The 21,609-nt window shown below is 46.6% G+C and overlaps 1 protein-coding gene and 1 long non-coding RNA gene across 10 annotated transcripts in view; one reads left to right on the forward strand and one right to left on the reverse strand.

Moving 5' to 3' along the window:
- The window catches only part of CAPN6 (calpain 6), a 61,813-nt gene extending 42,794 nt beyond the window's left edge, over positions 1-19,019 (reverse strand). Inside the window, exons 1-3 of one of the 5 annotated variants that reach the window (XM_071813599.1) lie at positions 18,568-19,019; positions 8,921-9,006; positions 7,683-7,980 (exon numbers count right to left, since the gene is read on the reverse strand). In XM_071813599.1, coding sequence (XP_071669700.1) covers positions 7,683-7,847 — 165 coding nt within the window. In that variant the 5' untranslated portion in view covers positions 7,848-7,980; positions 8,921-9,006; positions 18,568-19,019. Of the gene's footprint in view, positions 1-7,682; positions 7,981-8,920; positions 9,007-12,189; positions 12,804-17,176; positions 17,394-18,567 lie in introns of those variants that run through there. The other 4 variants (XM_065846329.2, XM_071813598.1, XM_071813600.1 and 1 more) reach the window with 4 other exon arrangements.
- On the forward strand, positions 11,474-21,445 carry LOC136106534 (uncharacterized). Of its 5 annotated transcripts, none has more exons than XR_011740912.1 (6): positions 11,474-11,822; positions 12,192-12,344; positions 12,861-13,144; positions 14,565-14,665; positions 15,906-16,373; positions 20,075-21,445. It is a non-coding gene; the product is annotated as an uncharacterized lncRNA (long non-coding RNA). The 5 variants fall into 5 exon arrangements; XR_011740914.1 differs by having other exon boundaries at positions 20,078-21,445; XR_011740911.1 differs by lacking the exon at positions 20,075-21,445 and having other exon boundaries at positions 15,906-17,186.
- The last annotated feature ends 164 nt before the right edge of the window (positions 21,446-21,609 follow it).

Consider the following 21,609-nt stretch of genomic DNA (forward strand, 5'->3'; position numbering starts at 1 on the left):
CTCGAGGCAGATTCTTTAGTCTCTCCAACAAAAAGAAAGTTCAGAAGGCAAGTGCCAGCGCTAATTTTACCCTTAAAGAAACACACAGCATGATGGATTCCTGCCCACACCAGGACCTCAAACGCATGGCGGTTCATTGTTAGTATCACTAATGTTCACTCATCACCCCACCCCTTTTCCCCCAGCTTAAAATTAAATCTAACAACCTGAAGACAATTCAGCTTAATTGCAACTGCACCATCTTCCGCAGGATCCGCCTGCCATCCCTGCCATTTCAATGTGCAGTTGCCAGGGCAACGGTGTGAAGAGCACGCTTTTGTGTTGCCACATGCATCTTTGGGAGCTGAGCCAGCATCCCAGCTCCCGCAGCTGGGATGGATTTAACGCCTTCGTCCCCAGGAGCAGTCTGTCCGTCCTCACAGCCCTCGGCCAGCAGCTACTTCTCTGCAGATCGACGCCTGCATGACAAAGACTGAGGATGCTCTAACACTTTATCAAGTGAAACATTCAGCAGTGCTGGGTTTCATTTGAAGGAGGTTGCGGGGTACAAACTTCATCGTGCACATTGCTAACGAGGAAAGAAAATATCACTTCCCATCATTTAAAAATAATGTTCTTCTGGTGGTTTCCTGTCTACCTGTTGTTGTTGTTGTTGTTCCTTCACCCACTCCCTCCATACTAACAGAAGGTTGCATATCTAGATGACCACACAGTCTTCTCATGCCTACACAATTCTAACTCAGAAAACATGATTAATGTGTACAGAAACCTTCCCATTAACCTCTCAGATTATCTCCCAGGGCAGACTGCTTCCCAGAGTTCAGCTCTTAATTTCTTTCCTATTTCTTTAAAATGAATGTTTTAAACTTACGTCAGAGCCTACTTTGCCTACCTCTTTTGAGTCTGCAAGGCTTATGTTCTTCTATAAAAAATAAGTTGTAATCCAACCCCTTCCTTTACATATCCTCACAGGTATGTCTAGCAAATAAACATCTGGCTTAATTTTTTCCATAGCTGAGAACAAGCTGGAGCTCAAGATGACAAGCTAAACCTGCTTTTAATGGCAAGTAAAGCGATTCATAACAACGGCACTGCACTCGTGTGCAATCACCGCTAATTACAGCATACAATAGTGCTGTTAAATGATAAATACTGTAATCTAGGAAGCGCTATAATCCTCTAGGAGCCCCAACCAGCACCAGTGATGGAGCGCAATGTCTAAAATGTCACCCACTGAAGGTTACAGTCTGTACCTCAGACTCACTGGGTCTGCCTGCACTGGACAATATCCATGGTGTTGTGATCTAGGATGCGACAGCCACAAAAGGAAAAATAAGCCAGTTAAGATTTATTTCATGTTAGTGCAAGGCTGAGTCTTTCACAGTCCTTTTCTCCTGCAAACACGCTCCAGAGAGGCCCATCAAATAAGCTGCAAGATGCTGGTGTGTGGCTCACACAACTTACAACCTGAAACCACTGTTGTATTCCCATCAATGCCTCCAAATGTTTGAGGCACCTGAAGGGATTTGTGAGCTCCCCAAAGCTCAGCAGTGGCTCACCACCACACTTTGACGTACATTTCCTCCCCTCTCAGATTCAGGCACATTCCACATGTGCCAGTATTTCAAGCACAAACACAAGTATCACAGCACACAGGGCTTTGCAACTTGTGTTCATCCGCACTTCAACAAGAGTCAATAGCCACCTACAATGGAGAAACGTGGACAGTTCTGGGCACAGAGATGGAAACAAAACCCAAAACTTCGGCTGTTTCAGGACATGTCAGCAGCCTTTGCAGAATAAGTCTTATTTTCACAGAAGAAGAATAATGAGATCCTGCAAAGCTTGAGGGGTGAGGAACGAGGGTGGGAACAGACCTCTATTCTGATTAAGCAAGAGCACCAGCGTCGACCCATATTTTTAACTGGAAAGAAGAGGCTGAAAGAAGAAGAAAAGCACATTCAGATTTGAAAAAGCAATCATTAAATCCAGAGCTCCAGAAAGGAGCTGGGGGCATGGGGAGGTAATCCGGCAAACCAGGGCAGTGTCACTGTTCATGGGGGTTGTTACAATCAAACCCACTTGTCACACAGAAGGTAGCAGTGTAACTACACTGTACTGCTAAGAATTCACAGCACTTTGTCATGCCAGTTTATGGTATTCCCCTTTAATCGCCCTTCTCTGCCAGCTCTGCATTATCCCCAGGCCCCATCCTGGCAGCTGTCCCAGGGTGCAATGAGCTGTCACTCCGCTCCGTGCCCCAAAACTGTTCTCGCAGTGCACTGTCGGGCAACTGCACAAATCCAGACACGGTGCCAGGACACCCCCTCTGCAGCGCCTCTCCTGCACGCCTTACTGGCCTCTGACACGCAGTCCCAAATATAAGCAGATGTCTCTGGTCTTGTTCACAGTCAAGCTGGAAAATAGGGTTAGGCTGCGGCAATGCAGTTACAGAAGAGACAGAGGAATCAAATGATGGAGCTGTGCTTTATCTCAGGGGTGCTCATGCCTGACAGCCAAGTCTTTCATGACACTTATTTCACAAAAATTATGAGAACCAGGTTACCATTAAACATTCTGGAGGACTGCTTACTGTGACCACAAACCTGCCATTGAGAATATACAGGGAATAAAGAACACAAATGCAAAATATGTAAAGCTAACCCAGACTAAGTGCTCACAGGGGTGCCCCAAGTCTCCTCTGCTCTCTAAAGGAGGGCAAAACCTTCTCAGACAGGTGTAGAGGTTTCCAAAGTTCAAATCAGCACTTGCAAATATGAAGATGTTTTAGCTTCTGAGACAGCTGATCATTTCCCACCAGTTAGAAGCAAACAACAGCTGGTGATGCCTCCAAGAAACACGTGCAGGCACGGAAGTCAGAGCTCCTGAGTTCTCTGGCACCTCAGTGTCTTATGCTGCCCTGAATAAGTCACCAACCAGCTCATCCCATACTCACAAGTTTGGCATCTGGGAACTTGCTCTGTTCATTTCTATCACTGTATCATTCCAGAACATGGTGCCTTATTTCCTGATCCTTCTCGCATGGTCATAACCATCCCTGAAAGCATCAGGAAATTGGCGAAAAGAGTGGAGAATTGGGCCCATGGCATGCAGTGTTTCCAGGAACACGGGGCGGGCAGTGCAATGAGTGTGTAATTCTCCATCATTACTCAGATATCAGACCTTTGGCACCAGCGAGTTAGTGGGGCTTTAATCAAACACAGGTCTGGGAGCAAGAGGGGTTTCTTGGGAAGCAGTTCAGCAGTATTGTCACACAGTGTCTTTCTGTACTGTCTTACTGAAAAAGAACTAGTTCTGCCTTTCCAGAACATAGGAGTACAACCATAACCCTTTTATAAGAAGAAGATGCAGACAAAAGTAGAAACATGCCTTCTAAAACAGGGGGTCAAACAGGGAAACCAGTAAAGCACATAAGACTTTTGTTCTGTACGATCAGACTATTATTTTTGTTTATGAATAACTCAGGAACGTCACTTATCTCTGAAGCAAGCTTATCCACTCTTTTCCCACACGGATGCCTGCCCTGGTTGAGGGAACCACTGCTATTTGTTTAACGCTGACAAAGATGTCCTTGGGATTTAATACTTTTTGCAAGGTCAGCGCTCAGTGAAAAACCTGAGACAAACCCAGGGTTTAGTTAAAAATAAGACAGAAAAAAAAAAAATCCTTTCAGCGGAGTGACTGTCATTCCCAGACATTTCCACCAGAGCTGCTTGCTGCTAAAAGCCACTGTTGGCCAGGACCACCCCGCAGAGGCAGCGCTTGCCCTCAGGAAGGGGCTGACCAGGCCAGGTGGCCAGCAGAGACAACAGGGCAAGAGGATTCTCCTACCTCTTGGCAGGACACAGCTGCCCCCAGGCCCCCTTCAGTCTGGCACAGAGGATGGAAACTCCAGGGAAATCACAGGAAAAAAGCAGGATGGGTTTTGACACTAATATCAACGGGCAGAAAAAACGTCCACCAATGCGGGGGGATTCTTTCTGACTCTTTTTCTAACGAATCAGTAGGTTTTCCCCAAAGAAAATTTCAGGTGTTTTGCGTCTTACATTATTAATTTTGATCTAAGTGGTGGGTGGCTAGTTCTATAAAGGAGAGTCCCCAAGCTCTGCGTTCGGTTCTAAAGGTGCTTCTTGAGAACGGCTGCGCAGAATCAGCCATTTATAAATCCTTGCTCACAGACTGAACCCTTCTGCCCGAGGACAGTTGTGATCAGCCCCTGCATTACTTCCCCCACCACCAGCACAGACGCTGTCACTCTGCAACTGCGAACAGAAGAGGGAAGGACGTACCTTGACTCTCAAGTGATGCAAAGGCGCAGAAGCAGTGGGAGCACCTCCCTGTGCAATGTCAGGTCCAAAGGAGGGAATAAGCTGTACCTCATAAAGACACATAACAGCAAGGGGGCTTCCTGCATGCTGAAGGGCTCTGGAAGATGTTGCACCTTTAAAATGGTTGTGCACAGCTCAGGTGTTTTACAGGTAGACAGAGGAACTGAGATATTATCAGAGCCCAACATCCAGAAGCACCAGCAAAGTGTTTGTGTTGTTGGCATCAACACCCAAATTCACCCTCTGGACTCCTGGCTGGCAGAGATCAGGCACATGTGGGGTATGATGCGTCTTGGTCTGAATCCAACGTCTCAGGTATGTCAGTATGACACCCTAAATACATCAACTCGTCTCTGCCTCTTGGTACAGTAGCAGGTGGTGGCTGCCCCGCAGCAGCACTCATTATGGACATCTAACCCTTGGGCAAGGCGAGTCCTGCCCAAAGTGCCCATAAACAGCCTCGGTCTGGGCAACCAAAGGGCCGGCCAGGCCTGGCCCTCCCCACTGGGGCTGCAGGACACAGGGAAATCACAGCCTGCAGGCTGACACCAGCCTCATCTGCCAGCAATGCCATCAGAACATGTCACTCTGACAAAGAGGAAGTCTTTCTATGAAATCAAGTACAACATTTCCAGATGTTTTTACAAGAAGTGAAAAACAGTTTGGCATCTCTGTACTATTTTTACTTTTCATAAGCCATCACTGGTTTGGAGAGCGTCAAAAAGGAAGGTGATATAAAAACAACGCAAAAGGTCCCAGCTCATACTTTGGCAACTCTTGTAGCACATTCAGACTTCTCTTTTTCCTACTTAGAATAAAATACAGAATTTCAGAGCGCTACAGCCTGGCAATCCCATGTTTCAAACAGCTCTATCAGATATCCCAGGTGGGATATCCCTTGGAGTTCATTTGCCCCCAGCACCTAAGCTCCTCTGTACAACCAGAACCCAGCAGCCTTGCCTGCCAACTGCACCCAAAGAAATCAAGACCCAGTACTGCACACGGGCAGTGTGTATCGCTCTTATTTGTTTGATCATCCTTCCATAACAACATTTCTCCTTGGAAAGTCACACCATCCTAGGGAGCCTGCACGGTAATTACACTGTGCCTTTTGTGTTCTCCAGTTTCTTAATACTGGGGTGCCAAAGAAGTAACTCTACCCTGTCTTTGTTCTCTTTCCCAAAGAGACTTTAAAAGTACAAAACAAGTAATTAATGTCAGATTGTTAATGACCTATCACTTCAAGTCTGACTAGAATGAGCAAACAGAACGTATTTAACACTGCAGGTGCAGATCCAAGGACAAAAAACAAGTGGAAAAAGCCCTTTATCCCTCCTGCTCTTTTCTCTCTCTCACGTGTACTCCTTTTTCCATTAGGGCAGAACAAAACCCCTTGGACTATGCAGATACTCTTCCTAAGCATTTGCTCTGTCTGGCCAGCACCAACCACTCAGGGTAACTCAGCTCACATATTTGTGAGCTGAAAATGAAATACCAGCTTTAACCTTTCAGAAAAGCTTTAGATTCACAGATCCCAAATGTCTTTGTTTGGGCACCAGCATCAGCAACTGCAGCAGCATCCCCCAGCTGCTCAGACAGCTACACAGGCTTTCTAAAGCCTAATGCTGCTTGCTCATACTACTGTCCAAATACCAGCATCCAGACAGGCTACCCACTGCCTATGTAGGGGGCAGGAGGACTGGAAACAGAGTATCACCATTCAGTTCCTTCACATTCAAGATGCTGTGCCAACATCTGGGGGTGTTCAGGGGAAACTCTAATTTCTGGGTGAGCTGGTGAGGCAAGTGGCCTGCTCAGAGTCTGTCTGAGCAGATGACAGCTCCGGCCTTTGCCTCATGCTCATATTGCAAGGTCAGTTCCCTCCCCAAAAAAGGAAACACTCTGGAAAGCCCATGACTGCCAAAGGACAGTTAAACATTCAACTAGTTAACTTCTAGGACAATATCATTCCATATGGCAGAGAGGACATAATCCACGAGCAGACACCGTGAAGGAGACCCTCACCTCTGCCCTGCTGCACAGACACAAGCCCCTCTCCCCCAAGATGTCCTTACAGGCTCCCCATGAGAACAAAGGCAGCACCCACCACCTCCTTGGCATCAACTCCCTCTCCCACTCAAGAAAAGCAAGACTTGCCTTCAACTGGACTTTGCACCACTGATCACCACCCCGAATGAACACACACACACACACGAACAGCCTGAAACGGCATCCTTGTCCAGAAGCACAAAGGCTTTCCCTGACCTCACTGTGACTCGTTGACAAGGGCACGCAATTAATTCCATTGGCGGCATTTAGAAATATCCAAGCATTTTTTTTCAGCGTAAAAAGACCGCCAATGGTGCTTTGCTGTTTGCTGCCACAGAGATCGCTCGCTGGGCAGACTGTGGTTCTTCTCTTTCCTACTGTCTCCTCCAAGAAAAATCACAAATCACTTGTTTATACACATAAATGAGCTAGTCAGATATCTGAGAGTGGAGAAACTTCCACGTGCTGCTAAGACTTCCTTTCCTCATACATTTTAATAAGGCACAAGTTACTCTGAAAACCTGAACAGATCTATAATAACGAACAATAATCCTCCACTATTATTTGTTTCCAGTATTCCAGACAGGAAGACGCTATCTATTCAGTTAATAAAATCTAATTTTCTATAGTGCTTTTTGCAAGGGTAACATTTAACTTGAAAAAAAACCAAACAAACAAAACAAAACAATGGGGCAGGGTGGGGGGGACAGGGGGCACCAGGTTGGAAAGCTAAGGGTTTATATTGCAATTACTGTGTGCAGACACCAAGCCCTCAGAAGTGAGGGGTATTGAAGAGAAACTTCAATTAAGAACCTCAACATCTTGGTGAAATGCTTCTGTCAACACAGCAACCTAGACAGGTACATATCCACGGACTGAGCCAGGAAGGGAATAATCTGTTTGTGAAATATACTCCTGTACTGACTGACCTGTAACTGGTATTCTTAACTAATTACTGGTATTCTTAATTAAATAGAGGACTGACTTAAACATCATTATAGCTGGAGTCACCTCACACTGCTGCTCATTATTAGGGAGCCATCGACAGTAAAAAGCAGGATTAAGCTGCACAGAACACTGTCTTTTTGTCTTTTTACAGTAAGGCATGACTTTCATTTCAGACAGCAGCACAGCACAGAGGGGCTGATGTCTGAATCACACAGTGATGGAAATGAACGGGAAAAGGAGGGAGAGTATACTCACATAACTGTGTTTTAGCACAGAGAATACAGTAGGAGTGGAACAACACACACAGCACCTCCTCACAAGGAGAGCATCAATTACCTTTGGACGCTTCCATTCAACTTTCCTTGGTGGCGCTGACTGATAGAAAAGGGACTCGTCCGAGGCTGGAAACTCGGGGTCTTCGAAGAGCCGCCTCTGCTGGACACACTGCGCTTTCAGCTCCTGGTACTTCTGGGCTCTGAAGAGCTGCACTGATGAAGACATCTTTCTGTCTAGATAAGGTGAATATTGGCTTGTGCAAATTATGAAGGCTCCTTAAAGTCTGCAGATGATACTGCTCGTTGGGCTTTAACATCCAAGCATATAACTTGCTCTAAACAAGATTAATTACTCATTTCTGTTAAAACAAAACAAAAACATACAAATAATTATAAATTAGATTGTATTAAGTAGTAGACTAGAAACCACAAAAGCCGAGAAGACATTAATATTTGGATAGTAATTCTGGCTGAACAGAACTCCTATCAGTAAAGACATCAGAAAGCCCAGAGCAGGCACAAACCCAGTGTTTTGTCCTGTCTGATTGGAAAGGTAACAGAATGGGGCTTGGCTCTCATTCTTAACCATGTGTGAAAGGCTGGGCCATCTTTCTGTCCTACATTCTTCTTCTGGCCACTAAAGCTCTAATCATCTACTCCAACTCCTATGCCTAAAGAAAACCAAAACCAGATTTCTACAGTTGTCTGTCTTAATTTAAGTGACAACACTTTGGCTGATATTGTCTTTGAATTTCATGTTATATTGCAGGGAACTGAATTCCTAGAAGCAGCAAATATTCACAAATAATTGCTGAGAATTAAAAAAAAAAAAAAACAAACAACAAACTCAAACTCACAACAACAAACTCAAACAACTTGCTCTCAGGCCTCAGTTCCCAGAATCATGATTATCTGACCTGGCAAGTTTACGGTCAAGCCACAGAGCTCAAAAGAATTTCTTAAGAACATTCTACGAATCAGAAATCCTCTAGAGAAGTCATTCAGGATGGAATCATAGAATCATTTCGGTTGAAAGAGACCCTCAGGATCATCAAGTCCAGACATAACCTGACCAACTAGCACTAAACCATGTCCCTAAGAACCCTGACTAAACACCTTTTAAACCCCTCCAGGGATGGTGACTCCAGCACTGCCCTGGGCAGCCTGTTCCAGTGCCAGACAACCCCTTCCATGAAGAATTTTTTCCAAATATCCAGTCTAAGCCCAGTCTGAAGTCTGGGGCACATGAAGGGTGCTACCTCTGTTTCAAGAGGGAGTAGAGAGAATATCAGAACTTACTCTGTTTGGAACGTCCCAGTGCATCAATTCCTCTCCTCCTCCTTCCTGCCACAGGTTAGAGATGTGTCTCCCCTTCCTTGAGTTATCTACAGCAGTAAAGACAAACGCAGGTTTTCCTGATGTCAGATCATGAGATTTAAACAACACGCACACACTGTCTAGCAGCTTACTTGCTGCGTCCTCTTGCAGTGACCTCAGTTCATGTTCCTTGAGCCACTTGGAGTTCAAACGGGATGAGATTCCACAAATTAGATACAAACTAAACCAAGATAGGCACAAGCCCTTCCAGGCACGCAAGTGAGCACAACGGGAGAGATACAGAAGAGTAATGAGGAGCAGTTGGAAATGTCAAATTTACCATAGTCTTTATTCTTATGGGTGAAAGTACTGTAGCCAAAATAGTCTAGGGATGGTTTTAACACCCTCTTTCTCTCTCCTTCCCCTCACTCCTCTCCGCCTACCTACCCCAAAATAAATTCTATGGTCCTACAAGGATGAGAAATGCTGCTCTAATGCCTTCACCCATGGGAATGAGGGCAGTATTCAGGATTGCTCTTGTTGCCATTCCTGCACCCATTCCAAAGCCTCCTAACGCCACTCAGAGCAATCTACCCACCACCTGATTTCTACCAGCAGAATCTTACACAGCAAAGTGATCAGAGGAAGAACCAGTTTATTCTTGAGATTTCAACCAGCCAAATCTTCAGATGCCAGCTCATTCTCCATTCTTTCTCAGGGCAAAAATCCAGCAATAAGTTTTGCATACATCAAGACTGTAATGACTTTGAGTCAAATCCTGATGCTGCTGGAATGGATGGAAAAATTCCTATGCCTTCAGCCAGGCCTAGGCGTCCCCTTCCACAGAGTCCCTTAGACACTGTGTTATCCAGCTTCCACAAAACAAAACTACATTTAAATGAACTGTTCAATACAAAAATGGCTCACTGATATTATGCCACTTTTTGCAGTTTCCTTTTTCTTAAGGGCTATTTTCTTCCTAATTATCTCCCTCAAAAACAAGTCACAAGCCATCTCGCTCTGCAGATGGCCTCCCAAGACAATGCAAATAGCCTTGCTTCCCCCCACAAACCAGTTTTTCAAATCGAAGTGCAGAACAATTTGTCAATTATAAAAAGATAGCTCAACGACAATTAAAAAAAAAAAGTTTGGCTGATTGGGTGAGATATAGATGGGATATAGATTACTTAATGACAACTGGCATTCTCGCTTGTTAAAAATCCCCCACAAGCTGACATTCTAAACCAAGCCTATTTGTAAGGTACGCTTGCTTTTCCAATAGCCCCTGGGTGATAAGGTTTCCAGCTGTCACTGCCTCATTCACAGAGATTGGTTTTAATGACCTCATTCCCCCACCCTTTATCCCCTCCTATCTGCTGGACTGGAACCGAGTCCTGCCAGGATTAACACCCCGTGACACAACAGCCACCACGGAACGCGGCCACAAAGCACAGCCAGGAGACACCGAGCTCCAGAGCTCAACCCAGGGCTCATCACCACCTGGTGAACCAGCAGGAACCCAGTTACACAGGAACCCAAACCGCTCATTTTTCCCTCTACCTGAAGGCCTATAATCAAAACAGGATCGCATCCTATATTCTGTTGGAAATTTTTCAGACTGCTCATGATGTACAACTTATTTATTCTCTCCATTTTAGAGGTTTGAATTGTTCTAAATAAATCCACTCTTTTGTAATTAAATAACTACATCTTAATTTAAAATGCATTATTTATTTATGTCTATTAACTCTCTATTTTCTGGGTTTGGAAGATGAACTTTTGAGACAAGTTCTTCTCTTCTTTCTTGGCTTCAGGCAGAACACAGCCCTGTATGTTCAGCTTTAATTCTGAAAAGGTTGTCATGCTCCTCTAACAAGTTCTATCCATGAGATCTGTAGTTACTTTCTTGGGGAGAATGAGTAAATTGCACACCTGTAATTCTTGTTCTGCGGAGAAACCATTAAATACAGACCTTCCCTTATCTTCTCACTCTTTTACGATGGTCTTTCTTATCAATTTATTAGGAAGACATTTGCACATCTAGAAATGCTCTTTGGCTTAGATTTATCATCTGAGTCTTCCACCGTGACAGGTACTTCATGCTCTCAGCAGAATCTTTAAAATCTCTTTTGAATGGTCTCTTTTGAAGTGTGCTCTGTCAGCTGTGTAAGATCACGAAAACCCAAGATCTGTATTTAATTCTACTTTTGTACAGTGAACACTTCAGGTGAGTATTTAATACAACTTCATTATAAAGAGCAGTTTGAGCCATATTTTTTATGCCCATGTGAACCTTAGCTAATGATTCACTTGCACCCCTATTCTATAGGCTAACTCACCTCATAGAAGCCTCTTTTTCTTGTTGGAAAGTCCACAGTAAAGAATGTAAATGCATTTTCTATACAACAGGTTAATGATTTGAGCACTGAGGATGGGGGACCACAGCTGAGCCCCTGCATTGATGGGGTTCACCCAGCAGGACACGGCCTAACCCGTCTGAGACACACAACACAGGCACCTGCCTCCCACTCCAAGGTTTATTTTTTAAGCCAGTTTTTGGCTCTCAGTTGAACATTGAAGTTCCCAAACTAAGAGGCAGCCCCCTCCCTCCTTTCCGGAGCCCCCAGTGCACAGCAGCGCAGCTTCCCCAGCAGGCTCAGCTCTGGCTGGGCTGACACAACGCACGGCTGTGCCGAGGAGACACCAAGCACGGCTTGGCACCCGCTCTGCCACGTGAGACGGAGCGAGGGCTGAGAACCACGGTCCTAAAAATACCATCCCGCAGTTCAGAGACCCTGTGCTGCTCTGCAGAGAGAAAGGGACTGCTCCAGGAGAGGGACAGAAGAGAGAGGAAGCGGGGGAAAAAGCACGAACAGCTCTACAGGTCAGCCATTCTTCTATTTTTTTATTTCCCTGACCACATACAATTAGAATTTTGCTTTGTATCTTTTCCAGCCTCTGGGCTGAGCTCCCCAGGGCAGCACAACAGCTCCACAGCCAACCCAAGCACCACAGCAATGCCCCTTGACACCACCAGGAGCACAGGAGGCCCCACATCTCTCAGCTTTCAACCACTGAGCTTTAATGCCTTCCTCTGACCCCCACTTTTCCAGCAGTATTCCTATTTTGATCAGAAAAAGGACTTCAGCAGAACAGGGAAGACAAGCCAGTGCAGGTCCCCTTTTCAATGGGGCTCTACTCGCAGAGTCCCCTCCTCAGCCTGACAACAGAAGCATTTCATTTTTACTTACAGTTCATACTCACAGATGCTTCCCCCTGTCGTAACCAGCAAGAGTACGGCTAAATCACATTCAGCACAGTGGCAAATACCAGCTCCTGGTGTTATTTGCAGCCTTAAATTAAAGGGACCTTCACTTGAAATCCAGTTCTTCACAAGAGCATTAAGGTGAGCTTCAAGTACAATTTCCAGCAGTATTTCTTTTCGCTCACATTTTCGTGTCTTAACCTTTCTCTTCCCCAGCTGCTATGTAGAAGATTCACAACAAACAAGACTGACCAACTGTCCAGTCAGGCATGTGAGGGAAACTTACACCCTCGCTACTATTAAATACGCAATAAGTACTTGAAAACTAACAGAAGAAGTCATCTCTTCTCAAACCATTTTTGTTACTCTGGGTAACTGAGCGACATGCAGGGCAAAAAGAGTCAGAGAGAGAAGTTATTGCAGCTGTTAACCAAGCGCACTGCTTGCATGCCAAAGCATCCCTCCCTCCGCAGCCCCGCAGGAGGGGGACAAGAGCTGGGCTTGGCTTAACAAAAACCAGCACTTGCAATCCCAGAGGCAAATGCTGCCAAGCAGCTGCAGGGAACCCTCTGTTCTAGATCAAACTCCTCCTCAAGGCAGAGGCTTGGCACTCTGTAACACATGGATTTTATCACACACCCCACTTTTCTGTTCCAGTTACAGGACTCACAAGAATTTCCATGTGCAGCACCAGGACTAAAGGGCAAAGTGCATTTCTAGCCAGTATTCAACACCGTGGTTGAACACAGCGTTGAACATGAAGCTGTTTCTTCCAGAAAGCAGATTCTGAAATCAAACTGTCCAAGCTCAGGCACATCCCAGCCTTGGGACAACATTCCTGCTGTTGCAGGAGCCCCCGGAGGGACACCAGAAAGGGCACACACAGCGTGTGCTGTGCTCTGAGGCAGCATCCCGCTCCTAAGATTATTATCCATCTGCAGGTACCAAGCTTGCTTTTGTTTCATGTGAACAGTAGCCTTAGTAATAATAACAACCAACACCTGGCTCTTGGGTTTCTTGTGTGTAACTGCAGTTGTGCACCTGTCTTATCAAATGCACAAAATCTCCCAACTCTAGACTCTTCTCTCAACACTGACTTCTCACCAAACCTCACAGCCACTGTTTAGACTGATAGCAAAACAGGGACACGAGTATTTAACTGTTCGCAGACGTAGTTTAATATTTTCCTAAACATCTCTTTCTCCAAACTTGCAGCTTGCTTCACAGCAATCAAACCAGTGAGAGCTTCCAAAACAGTGGCCCTGCAGCCAAAAGCTTTAAATTACTCTGAACTGGTTTTCTGTAAAACTAATTAAAGGCACTTCCAGGGCTGCAGCTGGAAAAGGTTATTGCCTTCTCTTCCCGTGCAGAATGATTACAGGTCCTTACAAAGCAGTGACTTTGCAAATCTGTATTAAGAGCGCAGGAGAATTTTAAGCAGTTGAAAAGCTTCCACTTCATGTATGCTGCGGTTTCGTGATCCTGGCTGTTCCACTGCTGCTAATGGATCAGAAGCATCACTGCCCATAACACAGAATGTCGCTGCTGGAGAAATTTACTATTCCAATTCTTTAAACAGTTTAACAGACTAACTGCACCGGGAGCCTTTGTGCTGGACTGGGTGTCTCCTTTTCTTCTGCATAAGCCGATATAAAAGTATAAAGTCAGCACTAAATCTGTGTTGTGTAGAAATGCAATTGTGTTAGTAAGAGTGTATTCAATTTGGATGAAATTTGCTGCACAGGATAATTTAATACCACCAGTCCAGTATTAATGACCGTGGTCTCAGAGCTCCTAAGTTGTTTTGGGCAGCAACGCTCTCTCTGCTGGGATGAAACACCAAGTTTTATTGTGTGCTCTGGGGTACTGTGATTGCGTAGCATTAGCTCTTCTCTCATCCAGCTTTTGGATTTTTCAACAAAATAATGTTAATTGAACTATTTTATGGCCTCTGTAACTCAGTACTTTAATAGGCATATAAAGGTTTCTCTGTCTAGCTCAGCTCAAGAATTGGCTAAGGGAAGGAGACATGAGCATTTTTCTTCTCATAGCAACAGGAAGGTGCCAACATTGTTCTGCTGTGCAGTTTTGCCATAAATGCAGTTTGCATTAAAATTGAGAGAGGAAAACTTGCATATTTTTGTCTCAGAATATCTGCCCATATCCTGTCACTTCTGAGCAGAAATGCTGGGGAGACTAATTGGACACCAGGAACAGGACCGGCCACAATCTGTTTGCTTTCACGGAGAGCATCAAGGACTGGGAGAAGCACCTGCCTACAAACCAAAGCTTTACTACAAAAAAGTTAGTCACAACACTCGTATTGCAACATCATGGTGCTTAACCAGGCTTTTCTTTCAGTCTCACAGGGGCAGAGGGACTTTCTATAGAACTTGAGCTGCGAGCCAGAATGCAGTTTGTACTGCAAAGCCTGTCCCCAAGCAAGACAGCTCAGGAGGGGGGTGAGTTCAGGACCAAACCTGCCATTCCCTTTGCCCAGGAGCCTCCCCAGGAACTCTGCCACTGATTTTCAGAGTTTGTTCCCTCTCCCACCTCTCTTCTCGTCAGTCCCCAGTGAAATAAAATGCAAATCCTTCAGGAAGGGAGTGCTGGAGTTGGGGCTCCTGCCCTGCCAGCGCTCCGCAAGCCCTTTGGGGTGGGAGGTGCTGGTTAACCCCATCCCACAGCAAAAAGTGCAACTGCTCCAGCATTCGGGGCACGAACCAGAGCTGGGGCTGGACAGGTGGAACAAACACCTTACAGTGACTGTGCCCAAGGGGAAGGACTCCACCTGGCAGAAGGAGGCTGGATTTGTAGGGCTCATGGTCAGGGGCTGTGTGTGATCTTTTCAGCTTGAAAATGGAGCAAAATCAACACGTGTGTGTGCACGGGATTACTCGGTGGTGCAGTGCTGATTTCACGGTCAGAACCGATCAAAGCCTTGGCAGGACACACTCAGAGAGGGTAAATTCTGACTTTAGTCTCTCTCCTCCTTGCCATTTCTCTGAGAGTCTATCCCAGTGTAGCTGCCTGTGATTTAGTTTTTAACCATTTTCTCTCTCCCCCTAAGCAGAGGCAAAATATTTAAAAGGAACAGAAACAGCAGCAGAGTTTTGCCTCCAACTGATCGGTTTCCAGGTGAAACCTTCAATGGTTAAAATGCTTAAAGATCATTGCAAGCAGAGACAGAACCCTTGGCTCCTTGCCTTCAGTCCAACTGAATGCTGGAAGGACCAGGCTCCCAGGCCCCCTCCCCTGCACCCTGCGGCAGGACAGGCTGGGTGACAAGGCTGGTCCCCCAAGGAGAGCCCAGCGGCCCAACTCTGCTCACACCAAGCAGAGAATTACTTCTCCATAAGTGCTCTCAGGCACACGCTGCCCCACTGCCATCACCCAAACTAGGAAAGGGGGGTTTACTGCAACTGTGTGTTGTATGGCTCTTGGTTCTGTCTACATAAAACAAGCAAATTGCTTGAAGACATCTTGTACCAAGGCCCTAAGGGGTTCAACTCACTTGGCAGCTGCAGTTGGAAATCCACAGAGCATCTCTGTTGTAATGAGCACATATTAGGGGCACACAAAGTCCACAAGCTATAGAACTATGTGGCACTCAGTTTAGGCATTAAGCAATAGCTTGAGTCATGTTTTTTAGACTACATTTTAGCCTTAAGGCCTGACACTTTGCCTCTGTCCCCACTGCAGATGCTGAAGCCCCTTGCCAGACCTCAGCCAGCATGCAGCAATTCAGAATCTCCGCACACCTGGACTTGGGGGGTCTCTGACTCCTCCAGCAGCCGGGGTGACGGCACAAGGATGAACACACAGCACTATGGGTCAACACGGGCACATCTGCGTGCACTTGACATGCAAGATTAAAATGCAATTGCCACTTGCTCTTCTTATACTGCCACTTGTTTCTCCAGTGAAAGGACTCCTGTCTCGGGCTGCGTATATTGCATGGGGTCCAATCTGAGTACAGCTTGATCCTTTAACTAAATTAACGTAACATCTCTGTTTTAGGTTAAGGACACAAAGTGGCTCTGGGACATGTTTTCAAGGGTATGGAGGCAGACAGGGTTTTCTAAAGTGCACAGGTGTCTGTGGACCTGACCTTCAGTGGCTTCCCCTACAGCCTCAAGACCAGAGAAATTTGCAGCTAACTACAGAGAGGTACAATTCCAGTTCTGAATAATAATAATTTTTAAAGTAATTTAGCATTGTACATGCCAGTTGTTACAATTAAAATCAATCCAAGTCACGAGATATATAACAAGCTCTAAAGAAAACGCTAACAGCAATGTCAGTTGATTCCTTCAAGCCAAGCTTTTATGCTGAAACCACGGGAAAACACTTTCTTCAAAAGTCCAGTATCACTCCATTCTGCCTTTTCATAAAAGTTAATTTAAAAAAAAAAAGACCATGACTGCTAATTAATGGGTAACTCCCTACCAGGTCAATCCATTATTTTATGTATCCATTTATCAATTATTTTAGATACGGTACAAAAATCTCACCTTCACAGGAACAACAACAACAACAGTAAAATACCCACTCAAATTTCACAGTGAAAGAATCTACAGAGAGCACTGACAGTACTTTCAAAGATCAGAGACAGTACGGAGATTTAAATTATATGAATGCCGAGATCAAGTCACACTTTATCAGTCTGGCCCCTTACTCAGTATAACTGTTAGCAATGCCAGCAGAAAGAAGGCTGGCGTTAGACTGGTTATCCCAGAAGAAATGAGAGCAACCATGCTTTTGCAATAAATCACAATGAGCACTTGGCTCAGGGTTCGCACGCAGTCAAGATGCGACTTTCTGAAAGAAACGTACATTACTGCAGCACACAAAAGCATTTTCTCACTGTGCTGGCTGTAGCGCTCATTACTAGTAACACAGAGAGCTTCTGTGCCGGTGGCAAAGGTGCAAATGAAGCAAATCTCAGTTTCCAGGGTACCTCTGGCACTCACCTGGCCCAGGTCTGTGCCGGCTCTGGACACATCAACTCCCAACAACTCCTGAGAACAAACATCCCCGGCTTCTTAACCTGGAACTCTCTGGACTGTACCAAGATCACATCACCCGGGGGGTGTGTTTTGGGATGACCCTTCCAGTGGTGAGTCCCAGGGAGGCCAGGAAACCTCCCAAACTGACCCAAAACGCAGAGCCTTGTTTATTCCCCATAAACTGTTTGTTAGCTGCGGTTGTGGCTGTAACTGTGAATGAACTTTTAAAGGAGATGAGGCGAGGCTGTTTGGCCAGAGTTGCAGTATTTTTTTCTATGGAAAACAGGGCAGATTAATGCACACCATGAAAAAAATAAATCATATTCCTTATTAGGCTGCATGCTGTTCCTCACTTGCATAAAGCCAGTGTCAATGCCTCCGCCTCAGTGAGTCCTTTCGATAACAGCCTGGCCAGGGACATTACAAAATTCCATTTGTACCAGTAGTTTTAAATATTCCCCCCAATTTGCTTCCTCCGTTTAGTCCTCTTTATTTTAGCGTAACTGGTCTAAGTTTACACATAGGTCCCATTCCTTCTCCCAAACCCTACTATTCAGCAGAGCTCCTATTCGCCCAAAGGAGTTTGGATCTCAAGGGGTGAGTTACATACAGAAAGCGCTCTGAAGTGTTAAGTAGTACCATAAATTTCTGTACTGCAGGGTTCGCTGCAGGCTGTTTGCTCTCCTACAAAGCACTTGCCCAACTTCCTTTCAAAGGCATGCTGAAATTTGGACAGAAAGTCCCTGGAAACTGCCACTACAGTTTTAGTATTTAATGAGTAAAAAAGCCCTACATACTAAAGCCATGTGTTTTCAATTCATGATTGAGTAAGTAGACCAGAATTTAAGTCATAACAAAAAGCTGACGTCCACCTATATACTCCACGTGCACCGTGATTCATTGCGCAGCTGAGGGAAGAACATGAAAAATCCCACGTGAACACAACAAAAATTCTACTTTTTGCAAGCTGATAATAAATATTCACAGTTTATATAGATGTGTTCTCACAGTAGCTGCCTTTGATCCAACGTGGAACACAACCATGAGAATTTTTTCATGTGAGTATTAAATCTCGTGGCGTAATTGTGTGCAATTTGTCTGGGCTGAGGAGGAACTTTTGCTGGAAGCCTTGCCAGAAATAGGAATTCCTTTAGACGGGCAGCAAGATGAGCCATGCAGGCAACAACAAACCAAGGGCAGCAGACAGCTGTGGTCTCACTACAGAACCACGGCAGAAAATGCCTGTAATTCAGCAGGCTCTGCCAAAGCATCCAAAGAGACACGCTCGCATGTACTGCTGTGGTATGGAAACAGGTCTCACTTACTGTGGACAGTTTAACCTTTCAACAACGTACCTGAAATCCTTGGATGTTCCCAGCAGCCTTCAGCCTCCCTCTTGGATGTTTCCTGAGAATCACCATCATCACGTGCTCCTCGAGGCTGGTTTACATCCATGAGTGTGCTGCATGTCCAGGTGTCCCGATCTCCCCGTTGCTGTCTTGCACAGCCTGCTAACACCCCCAGAGCAGTGACCCACCACACTCTCCTCTGCTCTAGACTTACTGCTTTCCAAACCCGACTCATGCCTGCACCCTCAGCAGAGCCGCGAGCCAGCCCTTAGCGTAACAACACAGCACAAGCAATCAACAGAACTGGCTCATTCACAAGGCCATGGTGCCCACACACTTGTACACTGAGCACCAGCTCTGCCCCCATGCCCAAAACCCATCTGTATCTCCATAAATACATGTTCTCCCCTACAGGAGGACATCCTGCCATCTGCACAACCCTGCATCCACAAGCAACTCCAACACCCTTGAGTCACGCCACAGGAACCCCCCCACCCCCCTGCAGCACACGGCCTAATCAGTGCCATGCCAGCTGTGCCTAATGCAGAATCACCCACAGCTGCAGAGAGGACACAGCTCTGTGCTACAACCTGCTACACAGCTGCTACACAGCTGCCAGAGACTGCAAGGGGCTGCTTTGGCCCAGGCAGTGTCCTCTGGCTCTGCCTTCCTGGGTGCCAGCAGCAGCAGTTCTGATGGCAGCACACACAGAACAGCTATGGGCTTACCAGGGCAATGGGCAGCGCTTCTGAACGTTATTGAAATGGTTAAGAGGTGTCCCAAATAAGGATGCCAGTGGGTATCACCATTTAATTGTGGTTACTAGAATAAATAAACTGTAGTGATCAAACAAGAAGCTGTTCCTTTGGGAGCAACTTGGCTCCTCATCCCAAGCAGTAAAAGGGCACATTTCCCATTCGCATCTGGCTCAGCTCTGCTGGGGTTGTCATATCTCTGAGGTCTGAACAAAGCAAACACCAGCAAGATCCTAAAAAGGCTGAACAACACCCAAAGCTAGGGGTAGCAGACAAATTTGAACAGGCTGTGGTCCAAAGCCACCCCATTTTATTTATTATCTGCCATATCCTGCTATCCAGAACCAACCACTGTTCCTCTCTCCTCACCCAACCCCGATCCAGGAGAGCTGCTCTTATGGAAACACTTTCTTCACAAAGAAGGGTGCAATAGCAGGCTCTTCTTCATGGCAAAGGGCTTCTTGGTTTCACAGTTCAGTCTGCGTTGCTTTGCAGCAATAGCTGTTCTCCTGCCTGTTGGAAGAGCTATTAATGTGAGGTGTCAAGGTGGCTTTGCCCCACTCATGACTGTTTATCACAGAAGCCCGCAACCTGCCCATCACCTTGCAAACACTGTCAGGTTCTCATGTCCCACCAGAGCTACATTAATTTATTATTCACTTAATTGCATGGGGCAATTTGTTAATAAAACATTGGGTGGTTTCCAGCAGAGATTCTACTTAAATCCTACATGTTTACTCTTCTCTTTCTAATTTAAGCAGTTTCATACAGAGAGAAGCCCAAGAGGCAGAAACTGAAAACTAACGGAGATTCAGAAGAACCTTTCAGAGAACCAGGTCTGGCGCTGCTCAACAACAGCATTTTGAATGTGGATCACTCATCGCTTGCCCCTTGGGATTCTGATAAGAGGTTCCTTCCTACTTTCTCCTATAGCATAAATGCCAGGAGGGACTGGGGACACGGGAGGGATCAGTCCCAGACTGATGGTTCTCTGGTTGTGAACCTTCTGCACAGCCCTGGGTGAAGGGAAGACAACAGAACGGGCCGTGCTCTGCCCCATCTACTGCTGGCAGAGAAGCTTCTTGCTCCCTGAGTACAGGGCAAGATTTATCCCCCAACCACCCTAACCATAATCATACGAAAAATGAGAAAGAAAAGGCTCATTTCAGCAACTCAGAGACAACGGAGATTTTAACAGAAGCAGAGACAAACGAGGCAGCGTTACCATCTCTCAGGCTACCTAGAATCATAGAAGAGAATCATCGAATCATTTCAGTTGGAAGGGATCCTCGGGATCATCGAGTCCAACCATAACCTGACCAACTCCAGCACTAAACCATGTCCCTAAGAACCTCATCTAAACACCTTTTAAACCCCTCCAGGGACGGTGACCCCACCACTGCCCTGGGCAGCCTGTTCCAATGCCCAACAACCCCTTCCATGAAGAATTTTTTCCTAATATCCAATCTAAATCTCCACTGGTGCAACTTGAGGCCATTTCCTCTTGTCCTGTCACTTGCTACTTGGGAGAAGAAACCAACCCCCCTCCAGCTCCAACCTCCTTCAGGCAGTTGTGACAGCGATAAGGTACACCTGGATAAGAATACCTGGAGAAACAAGATTTGAAGGGGTTGTTTGGAGTTCTTTTTCAGGTGGGCTGGCCATGGGGGTCAGGAGAAGAGGAACACGACTCCAGAGAAGCCACAGCCGGAGGGGACCGGCCCCAGGATCCCCTGAGAGGACACAAACCTCCCCTGCCCTGGCGGGAACCGGCCCCTGTGCGGGGCTGAGGGCACAAGGCTGGAACCGGGAGCTCAGAGCGGTGAGCTGAGGGGGCTCTGCGGGCTGGGAATCCCACCCCGAGCAGCTGTGAGTAAACCAAGGACACTGCCTGCAGCGTCACCACCTTCCCGCTGCCCGAGAGCGAGCAAGTCCCTTCGACAGCCCCGAGCCCAGCCCCTATCACGGAGAGCGTTCTGCCTGGGGCAGCCCAGCAGCCGGGGCCCGGGGGGGGGGGGGGGCGGTCGAGCCCCCGTCCCGGTGCTGATCCCGGTGCGGGTCCCGGTGCTGATCCCGGTGCGGGTCCCGGTGCTGATCCCGGTGCGGGTCTCAGACCGTGACGAACCCGCCGCCCCGCCCGGGCGGCCCCGCCGCGCGCCGCTAGGTGGCGGCCTCGCCCAACGGTGCGCGAGCCGCCGCTGGCGCCGCGCGAGGCGGCCCCGCCCCATCCCGCCCGCCGCCATCTTGGAGCCGGGATCCTGTGGGGTTCAGCGGGCGGCTGGCAGCGGGTGTA

The sequence above is a fragment of the Patagioenas fasciata genome, chromosome 11, assembly GCF_037038585.1.
Source record: "Patagioenas fasciata isolate bPatFas1 chromosome 11, bPatFas1.hap1, whole genome shotgun sequence".
NCBI lineage: Eukaryota > Metazoa > Chordata > Aves > Columbiformes > Columbidae > Patagioenas > Patagioenas fasciata.